General features: G+C 38.1%; 1 protein-coding gene across 1 annotated transcript in view; it reads right to left on the bottom strand.

The window, feature by feature from the left end:
- Positions 1–5,028: 5,028 nt before the first annotated feature.
- Positions 5,029–21,457, bottom strand: part of NT5C3A (5'-nucleotidase, cytosolic IIIA) — an 80,668-nt gene continuing 64,239 nt past the window's right edge. Inside the window, exons 3-9 of the mRNA XM_006832144.1 lie at positions 20,388–20,457; positions 16,601–16,647; positions 13,536–13,621; positions 12,014–12,103; positions 6,828–6,990; positions 6,010–6,210; positions 5,029–5,170 (exon numbers count right to left, since the gene is read on the bottom strand). Of these exons, the coding sequence (XP_006832207.1) occupies positions 5,069–5,170; positions 6,010–6,210; positions 6,828–6,990; positions 12,014–12,103; positions 13,536–13,621; positions 16,601–16,647; positions 20,388–20,457 (759 nt within the window). The 3' untranslated portion in view covers positions 5,029–5,068. The remainder of the gene's footprint in view (positions 5,171–6,009; positions 6,211–6,827; positions 6,991–12,013; positions 12,104–13,535; positions 13,622–16,600; positions 16,648–20,387; positions 20,458–21,457) is intronic.

Raw genomic sequence — 21,457 nt, 5'->3', positions numbered from 1 at the left:
ACTGAATTGCTCATTGGAATACCATTTGACCTAGAACACTTCATGATCCCTACATTACCTTCATTAATATAAAAACCGTGTTTCCTATTCCAGATCTTTATTTAGCCCTGTTTAAATTTCTTTATTGGCCATGGTGAAGACAGTGGCTGAATCAGAAATATGTTTATCTAGAGAAATTAAGGGCCATGGGGTTTAGAACTTCAGGATTACAGGGAACCTTTAGCTTGTTGAAATGAATGCTGCCTGGGCACTTCCAGTCTTCCTGTTGTTAAAGGGGAGATGTCGGTGGCATTAATCTCTCTGGACAGGCAGGCTGCTAAGACTTTGTTGTTGTTTGGTTCCATGGAGTCAGTTCTGACTCAGAGCAAGCGTATGCACAACAGAACAGAACACTCGCTGCTCAGTCATGCGCCAGCGTTGCTACTTCTGAGCCCATTGTTGCTGCCACCGTCAGTCCATCTCGGGGGAATTCTTTTTTTTTTTTTTAATAAATGTTTTATTGTGAATTGTGTGATAGTTGTTTACATGGGAGAACATTAGTTTTACATTAATTCTATCATGCATCGTTTCATTGCCATAGTTACCATCCCGCCATGCGTCATCACCCAACCGAAGGGTATATACCCTGCAAGCCTTGCCCCCCCTCCCCCCACCGGTCCTCAGCACATAGCCCCTCTTCGTCTCTGGATCTAGAGTCCCCAGCTGCTCCATCTTTCCACATCATCGTCTCTGCCTCCATCTCAGGCCTCACTGCTTCTCTGGTTGGGGTCCCGCTCTCCGCTCTTCTCCATTGATGGTCCCAGGGCCCTCCGCTCCTAGACTGAAAAGCTAATCACTTTGGGGGAATTCTTTTTCACTGACCCTCCACATTCGCAATTGTGGAAATAGCCTTCTCCAAATATGTCCAAAGTACAAGAGGCTTCATCTTCTAAGGAGCATTCTAGCTGTACTTTTTCCAAAATAGATTTGTTTGTTCTTCTGGCAGTCCATGGTACTCTTCAGTATTCTTTGCCAACACCAGAATTCAAATGTATCAATTCCTCTGCAGTCTTCCTTATTTGTTGTTAAACTTTCACATGCATATGAGGGTACTGGAAATACCATGGCCTGGGTCAGGTGCACCTTAGTCTGCACACTGACATCTTTGCTTGTCAACACTTTAATGACTATACAGGTGACTATGAGTCCTAACCAGCCTGAAGGCATTTAATAGCTTAAAAAAAAAAAAAAAGTATGTAAAAGACATGAAGAAAGAGCAGCTGTATTTGGGCAGGGATGTTGGTCTGACTACAAGATTGTACCGGTCTATTCCCCCTGCTCCCCCTTAATATCTCAGGGTTCTAGGGACGGCATTGTTTTTCTTTTTAGCTCGGCTTTCTCAGAATCCACTCAATGGCATCTGGTTATGTGATCTGGCACACACCCACTTCCCGATTATTTTGATACAATCCTTCAGTTTTTAAAACCAGTTTTCAGTTCTTCGAACACCCTGAACTCTTCCTTCAGACCTTTGCACCTGCTATTCCCGCTCCTTAAAATGCTTAACTCCTCACATGGTCAGCTCCTCATCCTTCAGGCGTTTATAGATTGAATACTGTGCCCACAATATGTGTTGTAAACTCATGCCCTTTGCCTGTGGCTATAACCCATTTGAGAATGGGTTGTCATGGTGATGTGACTGAGGTAGAATTTCTGTAGAGTATTTCTTGAGTCAATCTCTTGAGATACAAAGGAGCAGAGCAGAGATGGGTAGGATACACACCGAAGCACATGGAGCTCAACAAGGCACCTGAAGCTGAAGCCTTGAAGCCTTTCTTCAGAGTACTGAAAGCTCTTCCCTAGAGCTGGCGCTCTGAATTCTGCTTTCTAGCTTCCTAAGTGGCGCTGTAGGATGATGCACTGGACTGCAAGATCAGTTTGAACTGCAAGGTCAGTGGTTCAAACCCATGAGCCACTCCTTGGAAACCCTGTACAGGGTTTACTGGGAGTCAGAACCCTGTCAGAACCAACTCCACAGAACTCAACAACCACAAACTTTTAGAAAATAAATCTGTTAAAGTCACTCAGTTGTATTTGTTAGACCACAACTGGAGAAGTAAAACAGCAACTTTATCTAAAACAGATCCTTTGCTATTTGTTTCTCCACAGCATTTGTCCTATTTTTTTTTAAAAACTGACTTTCTTCTCCATTGTATGAGGGTGGGACTGCCTCATTCACTAGGATGTAACGTATGAGACCAGAAAGAAGAACCTATTTGTTAACTGTTTCTCTAGAACCTGGCTCATAGTAGTAACAGATATTGTTGAATGAATGATTCTTCATTTCATCTTTACCTCTCAAGGACACTAAGACTTAGAGAGGTTGGAAACTTACTCCAGGGCATAGACAGATGTAGGACTCAGAGCTGGGCTTGGTGACTCCACACCTGTGTCCCTCACACAATGGGCACTTTTTTTTTTTTTTGTAACTATTAAAGCTTGTACTGAAAAATAGGATTTTGAACTCTGAGATAACCTAGGAGCAGTATCAGCATTAGTCATTGAAATGCATACATCTTTCTCTTCCTCATTTTCTATAGTGGTGGTGACATTGTGCCATGGAGTTGGTTTTGACTCCTAAAGCCCCTGTATAGGGTTTCCAAGGTTGTAAATCTTTATGGGAGCAGAAAGCCTAACCTTTCTCCTGAAAATTGACTGATAGTTTTGAACTTCTGACATTGAGGTTAGCAACTCGACTCGTAACCACTACAGTATGCAAAAGAGAAAACCTTGAACTCGAAGGCTAAAAATATTTCAGTAATCTAGTTAGCTATGTTGTTATTGTTAGATGTCATCATGTCAGTTCTGACTCATAGCAACCGTGTGCACAATAGAACACAACACTGCCCAGTCTTACGCCATCCACCCAATTGTTATGTTTGAGCCCATTGTTTCAGTTACTGTGCCAATTCATCATGAGGGCCTTCCTCTTTGTAGCTGACCAGGAGTAATGGTGTGGCATTGCAGGATGACGCACTGGACTGCAAGGTCAGTTTGAACCGCAAGGTCAGCAGTTTAAACCCACCAGCTGCTCCTCAGAAACCCTTTATGGGGTCGCTATGAGCTGGAATCTACTGGATAGCACTTAACAACTACTACTTTACCAGGTGTTTAGTAAACACACCATGGGATATAGATTTTTTTTGAGTAAAATCACTCTGAAACAACCGTTGTTTCATAAAAATTGTTAATGTTAGCAATCAGAACTGCTTTACCTCATAAAGTAAAGATTTCATGTTAAATGCAAGCACCAGTTAATGCTGGGTTCTTCAGATAACATGGTGCTTACTACACATTACTAGTGTTTGCTGAAATCTCAAAAGATCCTCCTATTTCACTGATTGGACCAGACACAGCACTGGGGACAAGAGAGCTTACACTGCAGTACATGGATAAGAGCTAACAACCTTGAATACATTCATAGAACTAGACTTTATGTAGACCACCACATCCAATCCTCACAAATCTAGAGGGCATATCCCTACCTTCATTTAAAAACATTTTAAGTATCAGTAATATTGTCAGAGAGATGTGATGTGGTCAGTCATACAAAAGTAAGCCAAAAAATACTGCTACTGGAGTCCAGTTCATACACGCACAGGTTTCTTGCAAACAAAATGTTTAAACAAGTCTCTGTGATTGGTGGATGTTCCTCAGGAACACACTTGCCTTTGTCTCCTTAGGGCACCCTCAAAAAGAAGATCCAATCAAAAGAATGGCTTCTGAGGGCATCTGCTGGGCAAGTTCAAGTCAAGACAGAGGTCTGTTCAGAAAGCAATGCACATGTTCTTTTTGGATCCTGAAAGGGGGTAATCTCGGTAGATTTTCTTGAAGGCACAGGATAATCACAGGGGCTTATTATGATGAAGTTTTAAGGAAAAAGAAAACTGCATTGGTGGGTAAAAGGCCAGGAAAATTGCACCGAGGAATTTTTTTTCCATCATGAAAACAGACCTGCTCATTTTCCAAGAGAAGCAAGGGCTGTCCTACAAGGATTTTGTTGGGAAACCTTACCCCATCCACCCTACAGCCCGGATCTTGCCCCTTCAGTCTTCTAATTCCCAGACTCAGAGAACATTTCAAAGGAACATGATTGGTGTTCTAAGCTTTGTGCAAACCAATTATGGGGCAACAAAAATTTAGAACGGGAAGTTAGAAGAATGTTAATTCCACATGCATCAACTGCATTTTGCTTCCAATAAAGTGCCCTCTTTTATTGGTATCTTTTCAATGAGGGAAAATAATATTTCTTGTCTAAAGGGTAGATTAAATTTTCTCTACAATCAACTATCATCTTTAAACCTGATAATGCACAGGTTTTGAAAATATTCAGATTAAACAGCTATTATGACAAGGAAAGTATGGCTTACATATCACCCCCTCCCAAAAAACAATAAAGAAACAAATTTAATAGGTGTTGAATGAATGTTAGTCTTGACAGTAAAATTTAAAAGATTTTCCATTTCATGTTTATTATCAGTGCTTCAATCAATATAGAAGATTCTGTAATGATTAGTAACATGGAGACACCAACAGGTTTTTTCATCCCACAATCATCAAGTACCAATCTTTTCTAATAAATGTTGATTTACACATACCTATACATAATTTCAGGAGATGGTGATATCATCATTCACTCAAATCACACCCATATTTGATCATTTAAAAAAGCACTTACAAACATTCTCAGTATAAAGACTCCCAGAAACTTCATGATAAAATTAAACTAAACAATCCACTTTGGAACAGTAGGGAGTTACTTTTCTAATTTTGGCTTTAAGATATTTTATTATTCTTATGGTTTTTAAATCTGTTAAAAAATACAATTGGGAGTGTGTTGAGAATAATAATAATAATAAAAAAGGAGCTTCCAGGCGATGGATTCAATAGACCTGAAAATACTTGTGTAAAGGAAAACTTTAAGTGCAAGCAAGTGCTATCAATACGTCTTCCAGAGCAGGATGAAGTGATGAGCAGTATTTGCACTGGTTGCTCCCATGGGAGAGAGGTCTTCCTGATGCATGAATATTTACAGAATCTTCTGTAAGATAGCGTTGGCTAATTCCAATGATTCATCTTTTACTAAAACGATATCATAAGAGTCCATGTACTTTTCTAAAAGCTCATCTACCTAATCAACAGAAAAGAAATAAAGTTAGCATGCAGGCAGCAGAAGTAGTTTCAGTTTCAGTTTGAGTCTAACTGGTATGTTAGATTTGTTGGACAAAACTGAATTGTATTAAAACTTTGAAGTGAAGAAATGCTTTCAAACTTTTAAGACTCACTGATGAAACAATTTCCTCAAAATGAATTCTCTCTAGTCCAGTGGCTCTCCACTGGGACGGTTTATCCCCTCTCCTTGCTAAAGATGACATGGCAATATCTGGAGATACTTTTAAATCTTATGACTGGGAGAGGTACTACTGTCATCCTGTGTATAGAGGCCAGGGATGCTGCAAAACACCCTACAATGCACAGGACAGCTCCATCCAACAAAGAATTATCTGGTACAAAATGTCAATAGTGCTGAGGCTAAGAAAATCTAGAATTTGCTGAGAAGCCTCATTTGGTTTGTATAGCCTCTCTTCACCCCGTACTTAGAGCATGGTTGCGCAAAAATCCAAAGTCAGAGAGCAGCCAAAACCATTGCCACTGGGTCAGTTCTGACTTGCGGCAATCCTATCACACAAGAGTAGAACTGCTCCTCTGGGTCTCGGAGACGTTAACACTTAGAGGAACAGAGAGCTATATTTTCTCCCATAGAGTGACTGGTGGATCTGAACCACTGACCTTCTGGTTAGCAGCCCAACACTTCCCCACTGTACCACCAGGGCCCCTTGTGAAAGAGTAAAGAGCAAGCAGAATATTTTCAGAATAACTACTTTCTTGGGGGTCTCTGGCAACAGTCTTCTAACAGATTTCATGCTAATTTTTCTTAAAAGAAAAATTAAATGGCAGATGTTTACTTACTTTATCATTTAGATACCCAATTTTCAGAATGTTTTCAACACTGGTAACTCCATCTGCCATTCTTAAGTCTCCCTGGGAGTCTCCCAACAGGATTATGTTGCAGTTGTCTTTTAATTGATTGAAATAGTCTGTGTTCCTCAAGGCACCATCATGTTTGTTAAATACATGAATCAATTCTCCTTTAAATCCTTTAAGTATCCCCTATTAAAAAAAAAAAAAGCTCTGGCAATTATATTTGTTATATTTTCATATTTTAGAGTTTTTATCTTAATAGATTTCACTCTTACTACCAACATATTTGTCATTTGACTTGGACTATAGCGGTCTCAAAAGCACTTGATTCAATAGCACTCATGACAAGTCAAAAGGGCTTTGAAAAGGAAATTGATTTTTAGATTTCTTTAAAGGGATAAATTATGATGAATTGAAAATCTAATTTAAAATGTTAATTTTATACCTAATGAAACGATTCTACTTTATGTTATTTATAAGATACGGTCTTGATTAGAAAAATTCATGTTCTACTAACACCAGTTCTAGTTCACTTCTTTCCCTGCTCTGTGGATCCTAGGTCTTCAGAGTTGCTCTATGAAATTGCCATCAAACACATTTTACTAACTGAAAAATCAGTCTATAGCTAAGGGGACAGACATTTAAGAAAGTTTAAGTTAATTTAAAGACATGGGTGTGAGTTCCTAGGCAGGCCTATCTCAAATTGGCCTAATTTAATGACTATCCTAAATACGAATACAAATTCATTCACAATGATTAAAATCATTTTAGATTACACATCATTTAAAGATATTTGATATTCTTACATTTTCATCAAAATCCATGAAATTGGACACGACTTTGATATTTGGATGACAGACATCAGCTTGACGGATCACCTCCACTACTATATCACCTATACCAGCAGAGAAGATGAACACAGGGATACTGTGTTGTTTGAGTTTGTCGAAGAAATTCTCATATCCTTCCCTGCAACATGGAGGTAAAAAACTATCATTAAAGAGCAAGATATATCTCCTTTTCAATTAGAAGTTTATAAAGCTAAATACTCCTATAGAGATCTATGGCGTTATTAGCAGTAGTTACACAACCATTACCTTCTTTCCCCAATTCTCATCAACTGGGGGAGCTTTAACTTTACAATGAATACAGATATAAGAACTTACAGAAAATAATGAAACCACATCCTGAGTGAAAAAGTCAGTTCAGGGAAGGTCTACTGTTTCATTTCCTATAAAGCAGACCAGCAGGAATTTAGCTCTGTTTTCTCTACAACTGGCATCACACCTTCTTAAGACCAAGCTAGAGGTAAAATTTGATCTTAAAACCTTTTCTTCCCTTTTTATTGTTCCTGGGGACAAAACAGAGCCCTGCTGGTGCCATGGGTTACATGCTGACTGTTAACCACGAGGTTCAAAACCACCTATCTCTTGGCAAGAGAAAGATAAAGTTGTCTGCACCTGTAAACATGTATAGTCTCAGAAACCCTAAAGAGTTCTATTACGTCCTATAGGATCAACATAAATCAGAACTGATTCAATAGCATTGGGTTTGCTTTCTGGTTTAGGGAACTAAATAAAGCTGTTGTTGCTTACAAACAAATGAAATACTTACTAGCTGTCCTTATAGTCTTCGTAAATCTAATTTACAATTTAGAAATCATTTTTGTTAAAATGTAGCATCATCATATTTGTCTAAGAAGTTAAAAAATTTAAAAGCATATGGAAAATAAGTTTAAAGACTTTTATATATTTCATACTGGTTGATGTTCAAACACTCCATACACTCAAGATGCACTGATAATTATTAGTGATTGGAATGCAAAAGTTGGGAACAAAGAGGAGGGCTCAGTAGCTGGAAAATGTAGCCTGTGTTTAATAAAGTGACGCAGGACATCACTTGATAGAAGTCTGCAGGATCAAAAACTTATTCACTGCAAATACCTTTTTGCAACATAAATGGCAACTATACATGTGGACTTCACTAGATGAAACACACAAGGAATCAAATTGACTACAGTCCTGGTGTGGCGCTGTGGGTTAATGCGTCAGACTGCAAGTCGTTTACACTGCAAGGTTGGTGGTTCAAACTCATCAGCTGCTCCTTGGAAATCCTATACAGGGTAGGATCAGTCAGAATCGACTCAACTGCACTTAACAACAACAAATGGGAAGAACATGGGAAAGCTCAGTATCAGCTAAAACCAGGCTTGGAGCCTACTGTGGCCAGACCATCAACTGTTCATATACAAGTTCAGGATGAAGCTGAAGAAAATTAAAACAAGTCCATGAGAGCCAAAATACAACCTTGAGTACCTCCCACTTGAATTCAGAGATCTCAGAAACGAATTTGGTGCATTAGACACTAATAACAGAATATCAGAGTAGTTGTAAAATGACATCAAGGACATTATACAGGAAGGAAGAAAGCAAAACATAATGAAAACAACAGAAAGAAAAGAAAAGAAAGGAACACTCTCAGCATTTCTCAACTGAGAGAAATAAACGAAAAAACTGAAGCCTCAACTTGCAATACTGAAGAATTCTATGGGTAAAATACTGAATGATGCAGAAAGCTTCAAAGAATGTCACTGTACCAAAGAGAATTGGTTGATGTTCAATCATTTCAGAAGGTTGCAATGGTACTGAAGGAAGAAGTCCAAGTCACAATGAAAATATTAGTGAAAAACAAGGCTCTGGGGATTGACGGAATATCAATTGAAATGTTTAAACAAACTGTTGCAATGCTGGAAGTGATCTATGCCCAGCAATACAGAAAACAAGAGAGGGAAGGAGTCTTCACATCAAGTATCAATGCTATCCCTTCTGTACACAGGGCAGATAGGGATGGGCAACTTAGATATAAATTACCTAAAATGAGGGGGCGATAAAGGCACGAAGTGACTGGCTTACAAGGTTTCAAGGGAGAGCTTAGTTTAATAGTGTGTGGGGAAAAAAAGAGTCCCCACTGAATAGTTTTCATGTTGTCTAGATGAGACTGGTTAAAAGAGATGGGGTAAGATTCTTATGATTCAATAGTGAGTAAATGTTATCATGACTAATTGCGATGGTCACAATTGTAAAGGTAAGTTTTGTTAAAAAAAACAGGAAAGCAGTTAATCTTATAATCCAGAAACAAAGGACTGACCCTAGGATCATCAAAGGAGAAGACCACAAGCAGAACACGAGACCTTATCCAGTGAAGCAGTGACACCAGAGAAGGAGGCAAAGATGGGGACATGGAAAGAAGGAGCAGCTGAGGACTCTAGATTCATGGGAAGAGAGGGACTAAGAGCTGGTGGCCAGGAGGCAGACTTGCAGAATGTGCTCTTTGGTGGTGTAATTATTATATATGCCTGAGTATTAAAAAGAAAAAAAAAAAGAGCTAAAGTGAATAGAGAGAAACACGGTTAACTGATGGTACATGGAGGGGATTATAATCACTGCAATGAAACAAGGTGTATGATTTGTTGAACATAAAACTGATGATCTGCCCTGTAAAGTTTTACTCAATTCACAATAAAAACCTTAAATTGAAAAAAAAACCAACAAAACAAAACATAACTCCACTCCCTTCCTCTTTTGTTTGGAGACAGATCTGGGAGATTTTTCATTCCCCTGTTCACCTTGGTATCTATACTCAATGAATTATTTGCTCTAGGCCCTCAAAAAAAAAAAAAAAAAAGAAATTTGGAAAACAGCTACTAACTGGAAGAGATATATATCTGTACCCATTCCAGAGAAAGATGACCAAATAGAATGTGGAAATCATCGAGCAATATCACATGCAAGCAAAATTTTGCTGAAGATTATTGTTTAAAGGTTGCAGCAGTACATCAACAGGGAGCTGCCAGAAATTCTAGATAGATTCAGAAGAGGATGTGGAATGAGGGATATCACTGTTGATGTCAGGTTACCAGAAAGATGTTTACTTGTGTTTTATTGACCATGCAAAGGCATCATATCAAACTATAGATAACACTGAGAAGAATTCCAGAACACTTCATTGTGCTCATGAGGAATCTGCACTTAGACCATGAGGCAGTCATTCAAACAGAACAAGGATAGTGAATGGTTTAAACTGAGGAATGGTTTATGTCAGTGTTGTATACTTTCATCATACTTAATCTGTGTGCTGAGCAAATAATATGAGATGCTGAACTATACCAAGAATGTAACGTCAAACTTGGGGGACAGTTCATGAACCATCTGCAATATGCTGATGGCACAACCTTGCTTGCTGAATGCAAAGAGAACTTTAAAGACTTTTTGATGAAGATTAAAGAATACAGCCTTCAGTATGGATTACAACATAATGTAATGAAAATAAAAATCCTCACAACTGGACCAATAAAACATCATCATGATAAATGAAGAAAAGTTTGAAGTTGTCAGGGATTTCATTTTACTTGGATCCACAATCAGTACTCATGAAGAAGCAGTCAAGAAATCAAAGAACGTATTACATTAAGGCAAATCTGCTTCAGAAGACCTCTCTTAAAAGTGTTACAGAGAAAATATGTTACTTTGAAGACAAAGGTGCACTTGGCCCAAGCCATGGTCTTTTCAATCACCTCATATGCATGTGAAAGTTGGACAATGAATGAGGAAAACTAGAACAGAATTGATGCATTTGAGTTGTGGTCTTAGAGAATACTGTAAGTACCATGGACTGCTAGAAGAATAACAAATCTACCTTGGAAGAAGTACATACAGAATGTTCCTTAAAAGTGAGGATGGCAACACTTCGGACAGGTTATTAGGAGGGACCAGTCCCTTGAAAAGGACATTACTCTTGGTAAAGTAGAGGGTCTCGGAAAAAGAGGAAGACTCCCAACAAAAGGTCTGAACACAGAAGCTGCAACAATGGGCACAAGCATTAAAGACTGTTGAGGGTGGACCAGGACCAGGACCAGGACCAGGCATGGTTTCATCCTCTTGTGCATAGGTCACTATGAGTCAGCGCCACCTAGGCAGCACCTAAATTAACACACATTCATGCACTATGACAATTAAATTATTTACTAAATCAACATCTATTTTCCTAGATATAAGTAGCCCTGGTGGTGCTGTGGGCTAGGTATTAGGTTACTAAAGGTGAGGTCATAGGTTCAAAATCAGCAGTTCTACAGAATAAAGATGAGACAATTGTGCCTATGAAGATTCCTATTCAGAAACCTTATATAGGGTCTCTATGAGTCAATAAGGAGCTCTGGTAGCGTAGTGGTTACGAATCGTGCTGCGAACCGCAAGGTCAGCAGTTCGAAACTACCAGCTGCTCTGTGGGAGAAAGATGAGGTGTTCTGCTCCTGTAAAGATTAACAGCCTCGGAAACCCTGTGCAGGGTTGCTATGAGTCGGAACCAACTCCACGGCACATAACAACAAAATGAGTCAATAAGGTGGAGGGTCAGAGAAAAAGAGGAAGACCCCCAGCGAGATGGACTGGCAAAGTAGCAGCAACAATGGGCTCAAGTGTGGCAACAATTGTGAGGTTGGCCCAGGACTGGGCAGTGCTTCGTTCCGTTGTGCATAGGGTCGTTAAGAGTCGGTACTGACTCAATGGCACCTAATAACAACAACAAATGAGTCAATATCTACTTAGAGGTAGTGGTTTTTCCATAAAGATGGTTTTTAAGGGAGAATTCAGAAAGTAGACTCATGTAAATTTAGATAAAGGGTAATTGGCTAAGTCCTTGTAGTTGATTTATTAACTTTCCTTCCATATTGCATGTCTTACAAAAGCATTTTGCTAAGAAATTTGAAAATGATCCTGATTTCATAAACTTGTTAGTCTTAATATGTTTAACCTAGAGAAAGGAAATGTAAATTAAATTAGTATTTAAATCTCCAAAGGCATAAGCTTTTCTGTAATAGGTAGCATGTTATAAATGTGTCTTTAGGTGGCATAATGTTACAGATTATATGAACACATGTATATGACAACAGATGACATTTGTAGACAATTACAACAAAAACATCCAACATACTTACTTGAGCATAATGTCAGATTCTTCCACAATTTCTTTAATTTTATTTTTTGGTAAAGCTTGTTCAATCAGCAAACCATGTGACTTAGTATACCTGGAGTTTATGACCCCCCCCCAAAAAAAAAGTAATATCAATTAAAGCAATAATACAATAATAATAAAAGAATATCTTTATTATAAAGATAGTGTGAAAAAACACAGTGTTTCATTCATCACATGTATTTCTGGATTTAAATTTGAGAGACTTAAATTCATAATTAATGAATGTGTTTCAAAGTGTACTATGGAAGTTCTCATTGCTGCATTTCCCAGCTCTCTCAAGCTCTGACTTAGTTTAAATACGTACATAACAAGTATTAGGAAGCTAACACTAAATCTTTCTTAGTCTACAGATAAGAACTGAGTATAACCTAGTGTATACCATAAGCATTTCTCTGATTGATAAGAATTAGATCTGAGCTATTTTTATCATCTTTGTGGAGTTTGAATTTTCAAGAAATGCGTAAGTACCTAGGGAGTAGAATAAGAGAGAAAATCCTTGTTATTATGTAAAGTTTTAAATACAGGTTACCCTGCTTTATTATGACGTGAAAGCAACTATAAGCACATCATCTCAGTGTAAGCCCACCTGGTAGGTACCTAACAGTGCCCCTCAATAGCCCTACGTGAAGGCTCCTCTGCCTGGCTCTGTGAGCTCGTTCTCCAGGGAAGCTCACCACTGGGTGGTCCTTTCGTCTATCATACTGAAATCAACCTTAACTTATGCCTTCCAAGTCAGTTCCAGAGTTGCCTTCGCAGACACACAGATTAAGTCTAAATTCTTGTTGTCATTTAAAATCATGAACACTGAGTTAAGTGTGCAAGGCAGCCATTAGTTATTGTTGTTAAATGCCATCGAGTCGGTTCTGGTAGCTATTAGATAATAGAATAATGAGGATATAAGCACCATTCCTGGTCTCTGGGATTGTAAATCCACAAACTGCTGATTCTCAAAGCTAAGAATCCTCTATTCCTTGAAATATTCTTCAAATGGATGACTCTGATTTCTCTGTCCTAGCACACTCCTCAGACATACGTTGAACTCAGAACTCAATACACAGTGCTGCATTTTGATTCATGTATCTAACACCAATGTCTACAAATATTGCTTGGTAACAATGTCATTCTATGGGCTCCAACTAAATTCAAGGTCAATTAAAAGTCGTAGTTCTTTTTCTATATATATTGAGTCACATCTTGTTCCTATCCTTTTTATTTTAATATTATTATTTTTTATTTATGATTTAAGTATAGGATTTAAAAATTTATCTCTGCTGAATCCCATCTTAAAACCAACCAACAAATAAACAAGAACCGCCCCCACCGACTATTAAAGTGAATAGAAAATTAGAGTTCAATTTCTTATTAATTTACTGTATAATTTCTTAACTTATTTATATACATGGTGGGGGGAGTAAACCCACAGTTACAGTTGTAATGCTGTTTCATTCCAGTTCTATCTCTCTAACCTCCCAATGCACACTCACCATTCCACCATATAGGGATACTTCTCGTCCATGGTGAGAACAGGATCAATTTCAATAGCATAATATTTTTCCTTTAGTTGCAAAAACTAGAAATAAACAAATACTTAATCATAAATGACAGTTTTGTCATTAAACTGCTTACGTTAATAGAAAGCAAAAGAATATAAACAAGTGTTCTCCGTAAACTATTATGTATAAAGATTGGCTTACAAGTATTTAGCTAATGCATGTATTAAACAGATCCTTGTTGACCTTACTTTGTTGTTGTTGTTACGTGCCTTTCAGCTGGTTCTAACTCACAGTGACCCTGTACAGCACAGGTAGGGATCCTTATTTCTGATGAGGGCCATTTAGATATTTATAACATCACTTGTGGGCCATACAAAATTATCAACTTTAAAATTAGTCTACTATGTTTGGTCAAACATTTAATTAATTTACCTCTATCTACTATGATGGCAGGAACTGTGGTAGCCGTGACATGGTCCACAGGCTAGACGTTTCCCACCCCTGCTGTACAGGGTTTCTGAAGAGCACCTGGTGCGTTTGAACTACCAACTTTGCGATTAGAAGCCCAGTGCTTATCCCATGGTGCACACCAGGTTGAGAACTTAGTTTATATGTAACTAAATATATCTGCAAAAAGTTACTTTTATTTTTTTAAGTAGTTTCAGGTCAGCAATTTGATGAAATTAACAGTCACATTATTACTAAAAAACAAACAAACAAACAAACCCTTAAGCCCTCATATAAAAGTATTAAGTTTCCACTTAATGTAAAGACACTAGACTATCTTGGATATTACTTAAAAACTTTTGATAGTTTAAAATCCGTTGAGAATGCATAATCCATATAGTAAACAATCTAAAATTTATATCTGCTTACAATGTATCAGGGATGATTATAAAGACTGAACACACACTCTGGTTTGTGGGACTAAATCTGAGTAGCTCTCCATACTGTTGCTGTTACGCTGTCCAGTGCCACTTAGTGGGTTCTGACTCATAGCAACCCTCCTTACAACAGAACCAAAGGCTGCCCACTTCTACCCCATCCTCCATCCTGATTGATGATTGTTGCTATGTTTGAGTCCACTGTTGCAACACTGTGTCAGTAGATCTTATGGCTCTTCCTCTTTTTTTTTTTTTAAGGTTTTTATTGTGGATTGAGTGAAAGTTTTCAGGGCACATCATCGGTTTCACATTCAAACATTCATATACCTTGTTTCATTACATTGATTATAATCCCCTCCACATACCATCAGTTAACAGAATTTCTCTATATCCTCTTTAGCTTTTTTGGGGGGGGAAAACTTTGCCTTTTTGGAATTTACAGTCTCGGCTTTTAGGGAAGGTTTTTACATTTATCTGTGGGTATCTAGGGCTCATGTATGGAATTACTAATCAGCATAACTGAATAATCAGAAAAGGGACATTTTGCTATGTCTGCTAGGTGGCTAAAGTCTGATCCTCAGAGCTCTTCCTCTTTTTGCTGACAAATTCTTCTCCTGGGTTCTTTCTAATAAACTGTGTAAAGTAGGTGAGATGGAGGAGTCTCGCCATCCTTGCATCTAAGGAGCATTCTGGCTATATTTCTCCCAAGACAGATTTGGGGTTTTTTTCTGGCAACCCATGGTATATTCAAAATTCTTTGCTAACACCATCAATCATTTTTTGGTCTTCCTTCTTAACTGTCCAGCTTTCACATGTATATGAGGTGACTGAAAAATACCATGGCCTGGGTCAGGTGTACTTCAATTCTTAAAGTGACATTTTTGTTTTTAACACTTTAAAGATTTACAACAGATTTGCCCAATGCAATGATGATGTCTTGACTGCTACGTCTATGGGTGCTGTGAATCCAAGTAAAATTAAATCCTTGACAACTTCAATATTTGTCTGTTTATTGTGATGTTGTTTATTGTTTTTGTTTTTTTTAATGTTGAGGTGCAATCTATATTGAAGGCTCTAGTCTTTGTTTTTTGTCAGCAAGTGATTCAAGTCCTCTTCACTTTCAGCAAGAAAGGCTGTTTCATCTGTATATTACAGGTTGTTAATCAGTCTTCCTCTAATCCTGATGCTATGTTATTCTTCACCTAACGCAGCTTCTCAGATGACTTGCTCAGCATACAGACTGAAAAAATATGGTGAAAGGCTACAACCCTGACGCACACCTCTCCTGATTTTAAACCATGCATGCGTTACATCTCCTTGTTCTATCTGAATGACTACCTCGTGGTCTACATATAGGCTGCTCATGAGCTATAATTAAGTGTTCTAAAATACACATTCTTCTCAATGTTATCCATAGTTTGTTATGATCCACACATTCCAATGCCTCTGCATGTTGTTTTGTTAAGTACCGTGGAGTCGGTTCCAACTCATAGTGGCCCTGCACAGGGTTTCTGAGGCTATATATCTTTACAGGAGCAGAAAGCCTCATCCTTCTCCCGCCAAGCGGCTGGTAGTTTCAAACTGCTGACCTTGAGGCTAGCAGCCCAATTCGTAACCACTATCCTACCTCTGCATAGTCAATGAAAAACAGGTAAACATCTTTCTGCTATTATCTGCTTTCAGCCAAGATCCATCTGATGTACGCAATGATATCCCTTATTCCATGCCCTCTTGAATCCAGCTTGAATTTCTGGCCATTCCCTGCTGACGACATACTGCTGTAACCATTTTGAATTACCTTCAGCAAAATTTTACTTGCATGTGATATTAATGATCAATAATTTCCTCATTCTGTTGGGTTACCTTTCTTTGGAATGAACACAAATATGGATTTCTTCCAGTTGGCTGGCCAGGCAGTTGTCACTGCAGTATCTTGGCACAGGAGACCGAGAGTAAGTACTTTGTCGTACTTGGTGGCTTGCATGTTGCTGTGATGCTGGAAGCTATGCTGCCTATATTTCAAATACGAGTGCGGTCACCCATGGTGGACAGGTTTCAGTGGAGTTTCCAGACTACGACAGAGTAGGATAAAGGACCTGACATTCTACTTCTAAAAAACAATCGGCCAGTGAAAACCCTATCCATAAGCACTGAGTTATTGTTAGTGCTTACCTTTTTTCGATATTCATCTGTAACCAGTTTAGAGTTTTCAATGACATCTAAAGAGAAAAAGCAAAACAGGCATCAAAATAAACACTATCTGGTGCCACCACTAACTGACTAATTTAGTACTTTTCTTTTTGTTTAATATCATGACTAGCATGGCCAGCAGAACTTTGGATTTTAGTGCCAAAACAATGTACGTGTCATTGCTAGAGAAGTTAATGACTTTAAAATAGGTGGTTTAGTGAGTGTTCATTTATAGAAATGTACTAGAAATTCAATTTCTTTAAACACTAATATTTTTGCACTGACTCTTACCATAAGGGATGAGCTCTGGACTGCTAACTGAAAGGTAGGTGATTCAAACCCAGCAGCCGCATCGAGAGAGAAAGAAGAGGCTTTTCAGTCTAGGAAACTTACACATGGTCACTCTGAGTCTGAATCGACTTAAAGGCAATGAATTTGGTTTTTTATTAAGTGGAACCAAGGAGTACATCTCTGAAATATTAATTTTTTTCTAATAAAAAGATGTGGCTGTTAAGTACTGTCTTAATAGTTTTGACTCATAGCAATCCTGTATCGGGTTTCTGAGGAATGTCTGGTGAATTTGAACCACTACCTTGTAGTTACCAGTCCAGACCTTATCTTATAGCACCACACCTGGACTCCAATAAAAAGATAATAGATGTTTAATGTGCATATTTAGAAAACACAAATTATCACAAAGAAGAAAACTAAAAGTACCATCTCATAAGAATTTATGGAATTTACCATTCCATAAGAAATTGCTAATAATATTTTGGTGTACTAAGTCTTAAAGTTTAACATATCATTTAGATAACAGATAATATCACAGGTATTTTAGAAGCTCACAAGCATCCATCTAAGATGCAACTACTGGTTTCTTTATGTGGCGAAGAAAGAACAATGATGAGAAATGAAGATGCTCAGAATCAGTTAGTCCAATGGACTAGTGGGACATGTGAACATTTGACTCCATGACTCTGAGACTAGAAGACCTGGATGGTGTGTTCAGCTAACACTCCTCTGAAAGGGATCACATTAGAAGATCCTGGATGGAACAAAACTCAAAATTATAAAAAGTATTGGGCTTATTGATCAAAAAGAGATTGGACTATAGCCAATCTATAGCCCTTGGCCACCCTTCAGGTCTGGAAGAGAAATCACTCATGGCCCAATTTTCCACCAACTGGTAGATAAGCTATATGGAGGGGACAATAACTCTTAGTGAAGCATGTTCACTATGGAATGGTCATCCATTCAAGATCAAAATGGCAACATTTACCTGAGGACAAATTTCAGAGGGGTTGGGGAGGAAGGTGAAATGGAAAGAGGAACCACAGTGAGCAGGTGGGATACTGTTATTACATTGAGATGAAACAAAGTGTGTGATTTGTTGGATGCAAAACTGATGATCTGCTTTGTAAACCTTCAGTCAATTCACAACAAAACATGCAGGAGGTGGGGAGAGTATATTAGAGCTATAATTTTGAATTTTTTTTTCCATTTCATATATAGCTTAATTTTCCCATTTTTATGCACTCCATAAATATCATTCATAATAATTCTATATGCTGTTTTGTGGGCATGACATAATTTATACCATTTTCCCTGGTGCTAAGCTTTTTACATTGTTTCCAAACTTGTTATTATAATTAATTTTATGATAAGTTTAATTACCACTACATTTTTGATTAAGTGGTATGTTTCCTATATTTAGGAAATCCTAAAAAAACAAAAGAAATTCTCTAAAAAAAATCCAAAAGATTTTTACCAGTTTTTATACAAACTATCAAAACGATTTCTCAATTGATGCTGTTTTTGCTAAGTATCTTCAAGTTGGTTCTGACTCATAGCAATCCTATATAGATAGGGTTTCTGAGGGTGTTAATCTTTGAGGAGCAGAAATTCTCATATTTCTCCCTCTAAGCAGCTGGTGGGCTCAAATGGCTGACCCTGTGGTTTGCATTCCAGTACTTATCATCCCACAGAGCTACTACGTTCCATCTCAATTGATGTTGTTGTTGTTAAGTGCAATCAAGTTGACTACAACTCATAGAGATGCTGTATAGAATTTCTGAGGTGTGGCTGGTTAGTTTGAACCACTGGCCTTACAGTTCAAACTGACCTTGTGGTCTAGTGCTTATGTTATAGCGCCACACTAGGACTGAAATCTACCTATACATGAAACAGTGTTTTTCACTACTTATCAGATTGAAGAGTCTTATTAAAAACTCACATCCAAGTTAGCAAACACAAAACATATATGAGAGTGCTTCAATAGAATTAAAACATAATAGACATTTTCCATGAACTTTTTGAAGCTCCTTTGTATTATTCTATCAATACATTTTAACTGGGAATTTAATTACTAACTTTCTTACCTTATATGTACACAAAACAAAAATTTGGTAAAATTCCTAGAAAACACAAAGTTTTTGATACATGCTGCTTCCTTACGTTAACTTAGGGTAGTGTAGTGGTTACGAGTCGGGCTGCTAACCTCAAGGTCAGCAGTTCGAAACTATCAGCCATTCTGTGGGAGAAAAATAAGGCTTTCTGCTCACGTAAAGATTTCCAGCCTCGGAAACCCTATTCAGGGTGGCGAGATGAGTCAAAACCACTCCATGGCACATCACCACTACCAGGATCTAGTTCTTGAATAACAAAGGGAACACATTGGGAGAGAACAATTTTGAAAGTCACCATTCCTTTTATAACTAAAGCCATACAAATAGTTACTTATATTACGAGGAAAACAATAAGAAGATTATGATCCTCAGTTACCCTTCAGGTCTGGAACTTAACCCATTTCTGTATCTCACTTTTCAGTCCAACAATAGATGGCTCCATGAGGGGAACAGTAACACTAGTGAGATACGTGCATCTGAGCAGTCAACCGTCTAGGCTCAGAGGGCCGCACTGACCCAAGGGAAAAGTTCAGACAGTGTAGGAAAGGAGGAGGAAACCGGAAACACAGGGGAGAAGTCAGATAAGTGATGTTGCATTGAGGGTGATTAAAATCCATGAAATGAAACAAATGTGTATGAAGTGTTGAATGTAAAGCTGATGATCTGCTTTATGAAGTTTCATCCAATTCACAATAAAAAGTTAGAGAAAAAAACCAAAACACCATTGTATCAAATAGTCTATGTATCCCATCATATATATATTGTGTGCCATCAAGCTGGTTCCCACACACAGCAATCCTGTATCGTTTCCTGGGCCATAAATCTTCATGGGAGCAGAAAGCCTCATTGTTCTCTCTCAGAGCATGTGGTGGGCTCGAATCACCTAGCACCGTAATTCTGTAGGATAAGAACTGGACTGCTAACCACAAGGTTGGTGGCTTGAGTCCATGAGTCACTCCAAGAGACTGACAAGGCTTTCTGCTCCCAAAAAGATTTACAGTCTCACAAACCCTTTTTGTTGTTAAGTGCCACTGAGTCAGTTCCAACTAACAGTGGCCCTGTATAGGGTTTGCAAGGAGCAGCTGGTGGATCTAAACTGCCGACCTTGTGGTTTGCAGTCCACTGCTAATTCCACAGTGCCACACCAAGAGTCCCTGAAAGCCTACACAGGGTTGCTATGAGCAGGAATGACCTGATGGCACTTAATAACAACATATAACATACTAAGAAAAAGTAGGGCCTCTATCTTCAAATCCCATAACTTTCAATGTCCAAAAAGAAAAAAAAAAACCTCTTCTCAGGTAATACAAGGTGATAAATCATAAAATATTGGTTACTTTCATGAATCAGAATGTCACACTTACTATGACATGTTGGGCATCTCTTTTCTTGGTAGGAAAATCTACTTAGTGTCATATCAAAGTCTGTTATTATCTGTAAGAAAAGAAAGAAAGGAATTAAAGTAAACATAGAGAATAGGGTAGAGGCACATCATGCCATTCAAATACATCTTGCATCCTAGACATACTCGACAGAGTTTGGTCCTGAACTCCTACTATATAAACTATTCTTTGTATAACTGAGTTCTGGAATGCAGCTCATGTATAAAGCTCTGGGAATGATACAAGACACCTTAAGTGCCCTAGCACCACAACCAGATAAAATCTGAATAATCAGTATGTTGCTGTTAAGTGTTGTCAAGTTGATTCCAACTCACAGCATCCCTGTATAGGGTTTCTGAGGAGTGGTTGGTGGGTGTGAACTACCAACTATCCAGTTAGCAGTTCAGTGATTATCCTATACAAGGACTCTGAAAAATCATTATGTGAACTTGCAACTATACGTGATATGGTTACTGGTTTCTTTAGAGATAAAACACTGCATATATTCAAATCCACTTGGAAACGAAATGGAAGCAATTAAACTACATGCAGCTGTTAGTTACTGACGTCACCTTTTGGATTAAATTTATCAATTTAAAGTAAACAATATCACTGAGTAAGGAGGCTTGGTGGCACAGCGTGTTAAGTGCTGGACAGCGAACCACAGATGGGTGGTTCAAATTCACTAGCTGCTAAGTGGGTGAAAGATGAGGCTGTCTGCTTTTGTAAAGATTTAGTCTTGGAAACCTGAAGAAGCAGTTCTACTCTGCTACAAGATCACTATGCATTGAAATCGACTCTATGGCAGTGGTTTTTGTTTTGCTTTGTTTTAATACCAGTAAACAAATAACTCATGTTAATAGTTGGCCAGCTCTTAAAACTTGAGACTGTGATAACATTATTTTTTTCAAAAGTGTTAAAAAATAAAAAAGGAATACTTTTCATGGAATACCCAAACTGTGTTGGTCTTATTTATAGTCAGAACATTCTTCTTAAAAAAGAGAATTAAGAGGGAACAAGTCCTTACAGCAAGAATCATCCCCACCCCCCCC

The sequence above is a fragment of the Chrysochloris asiatica genome, unplaced genomic scaffold (assembly GCF_000296735.1).
Source record: "Chrysochloris asiatica unplaced genomic scaffold, ChrAsi1.0 scaffold00006, whole genome shotgun sequence".
NCBI lineage: Eukaryota > Metazoa > Chordata > Mammalia > Afrosoricida > Chrysochloridae > Chrysochloris > Chrysochloris asiatica.
This window is presented reverse-complemented; position numbering and strand designations above follow the sequence as displayed.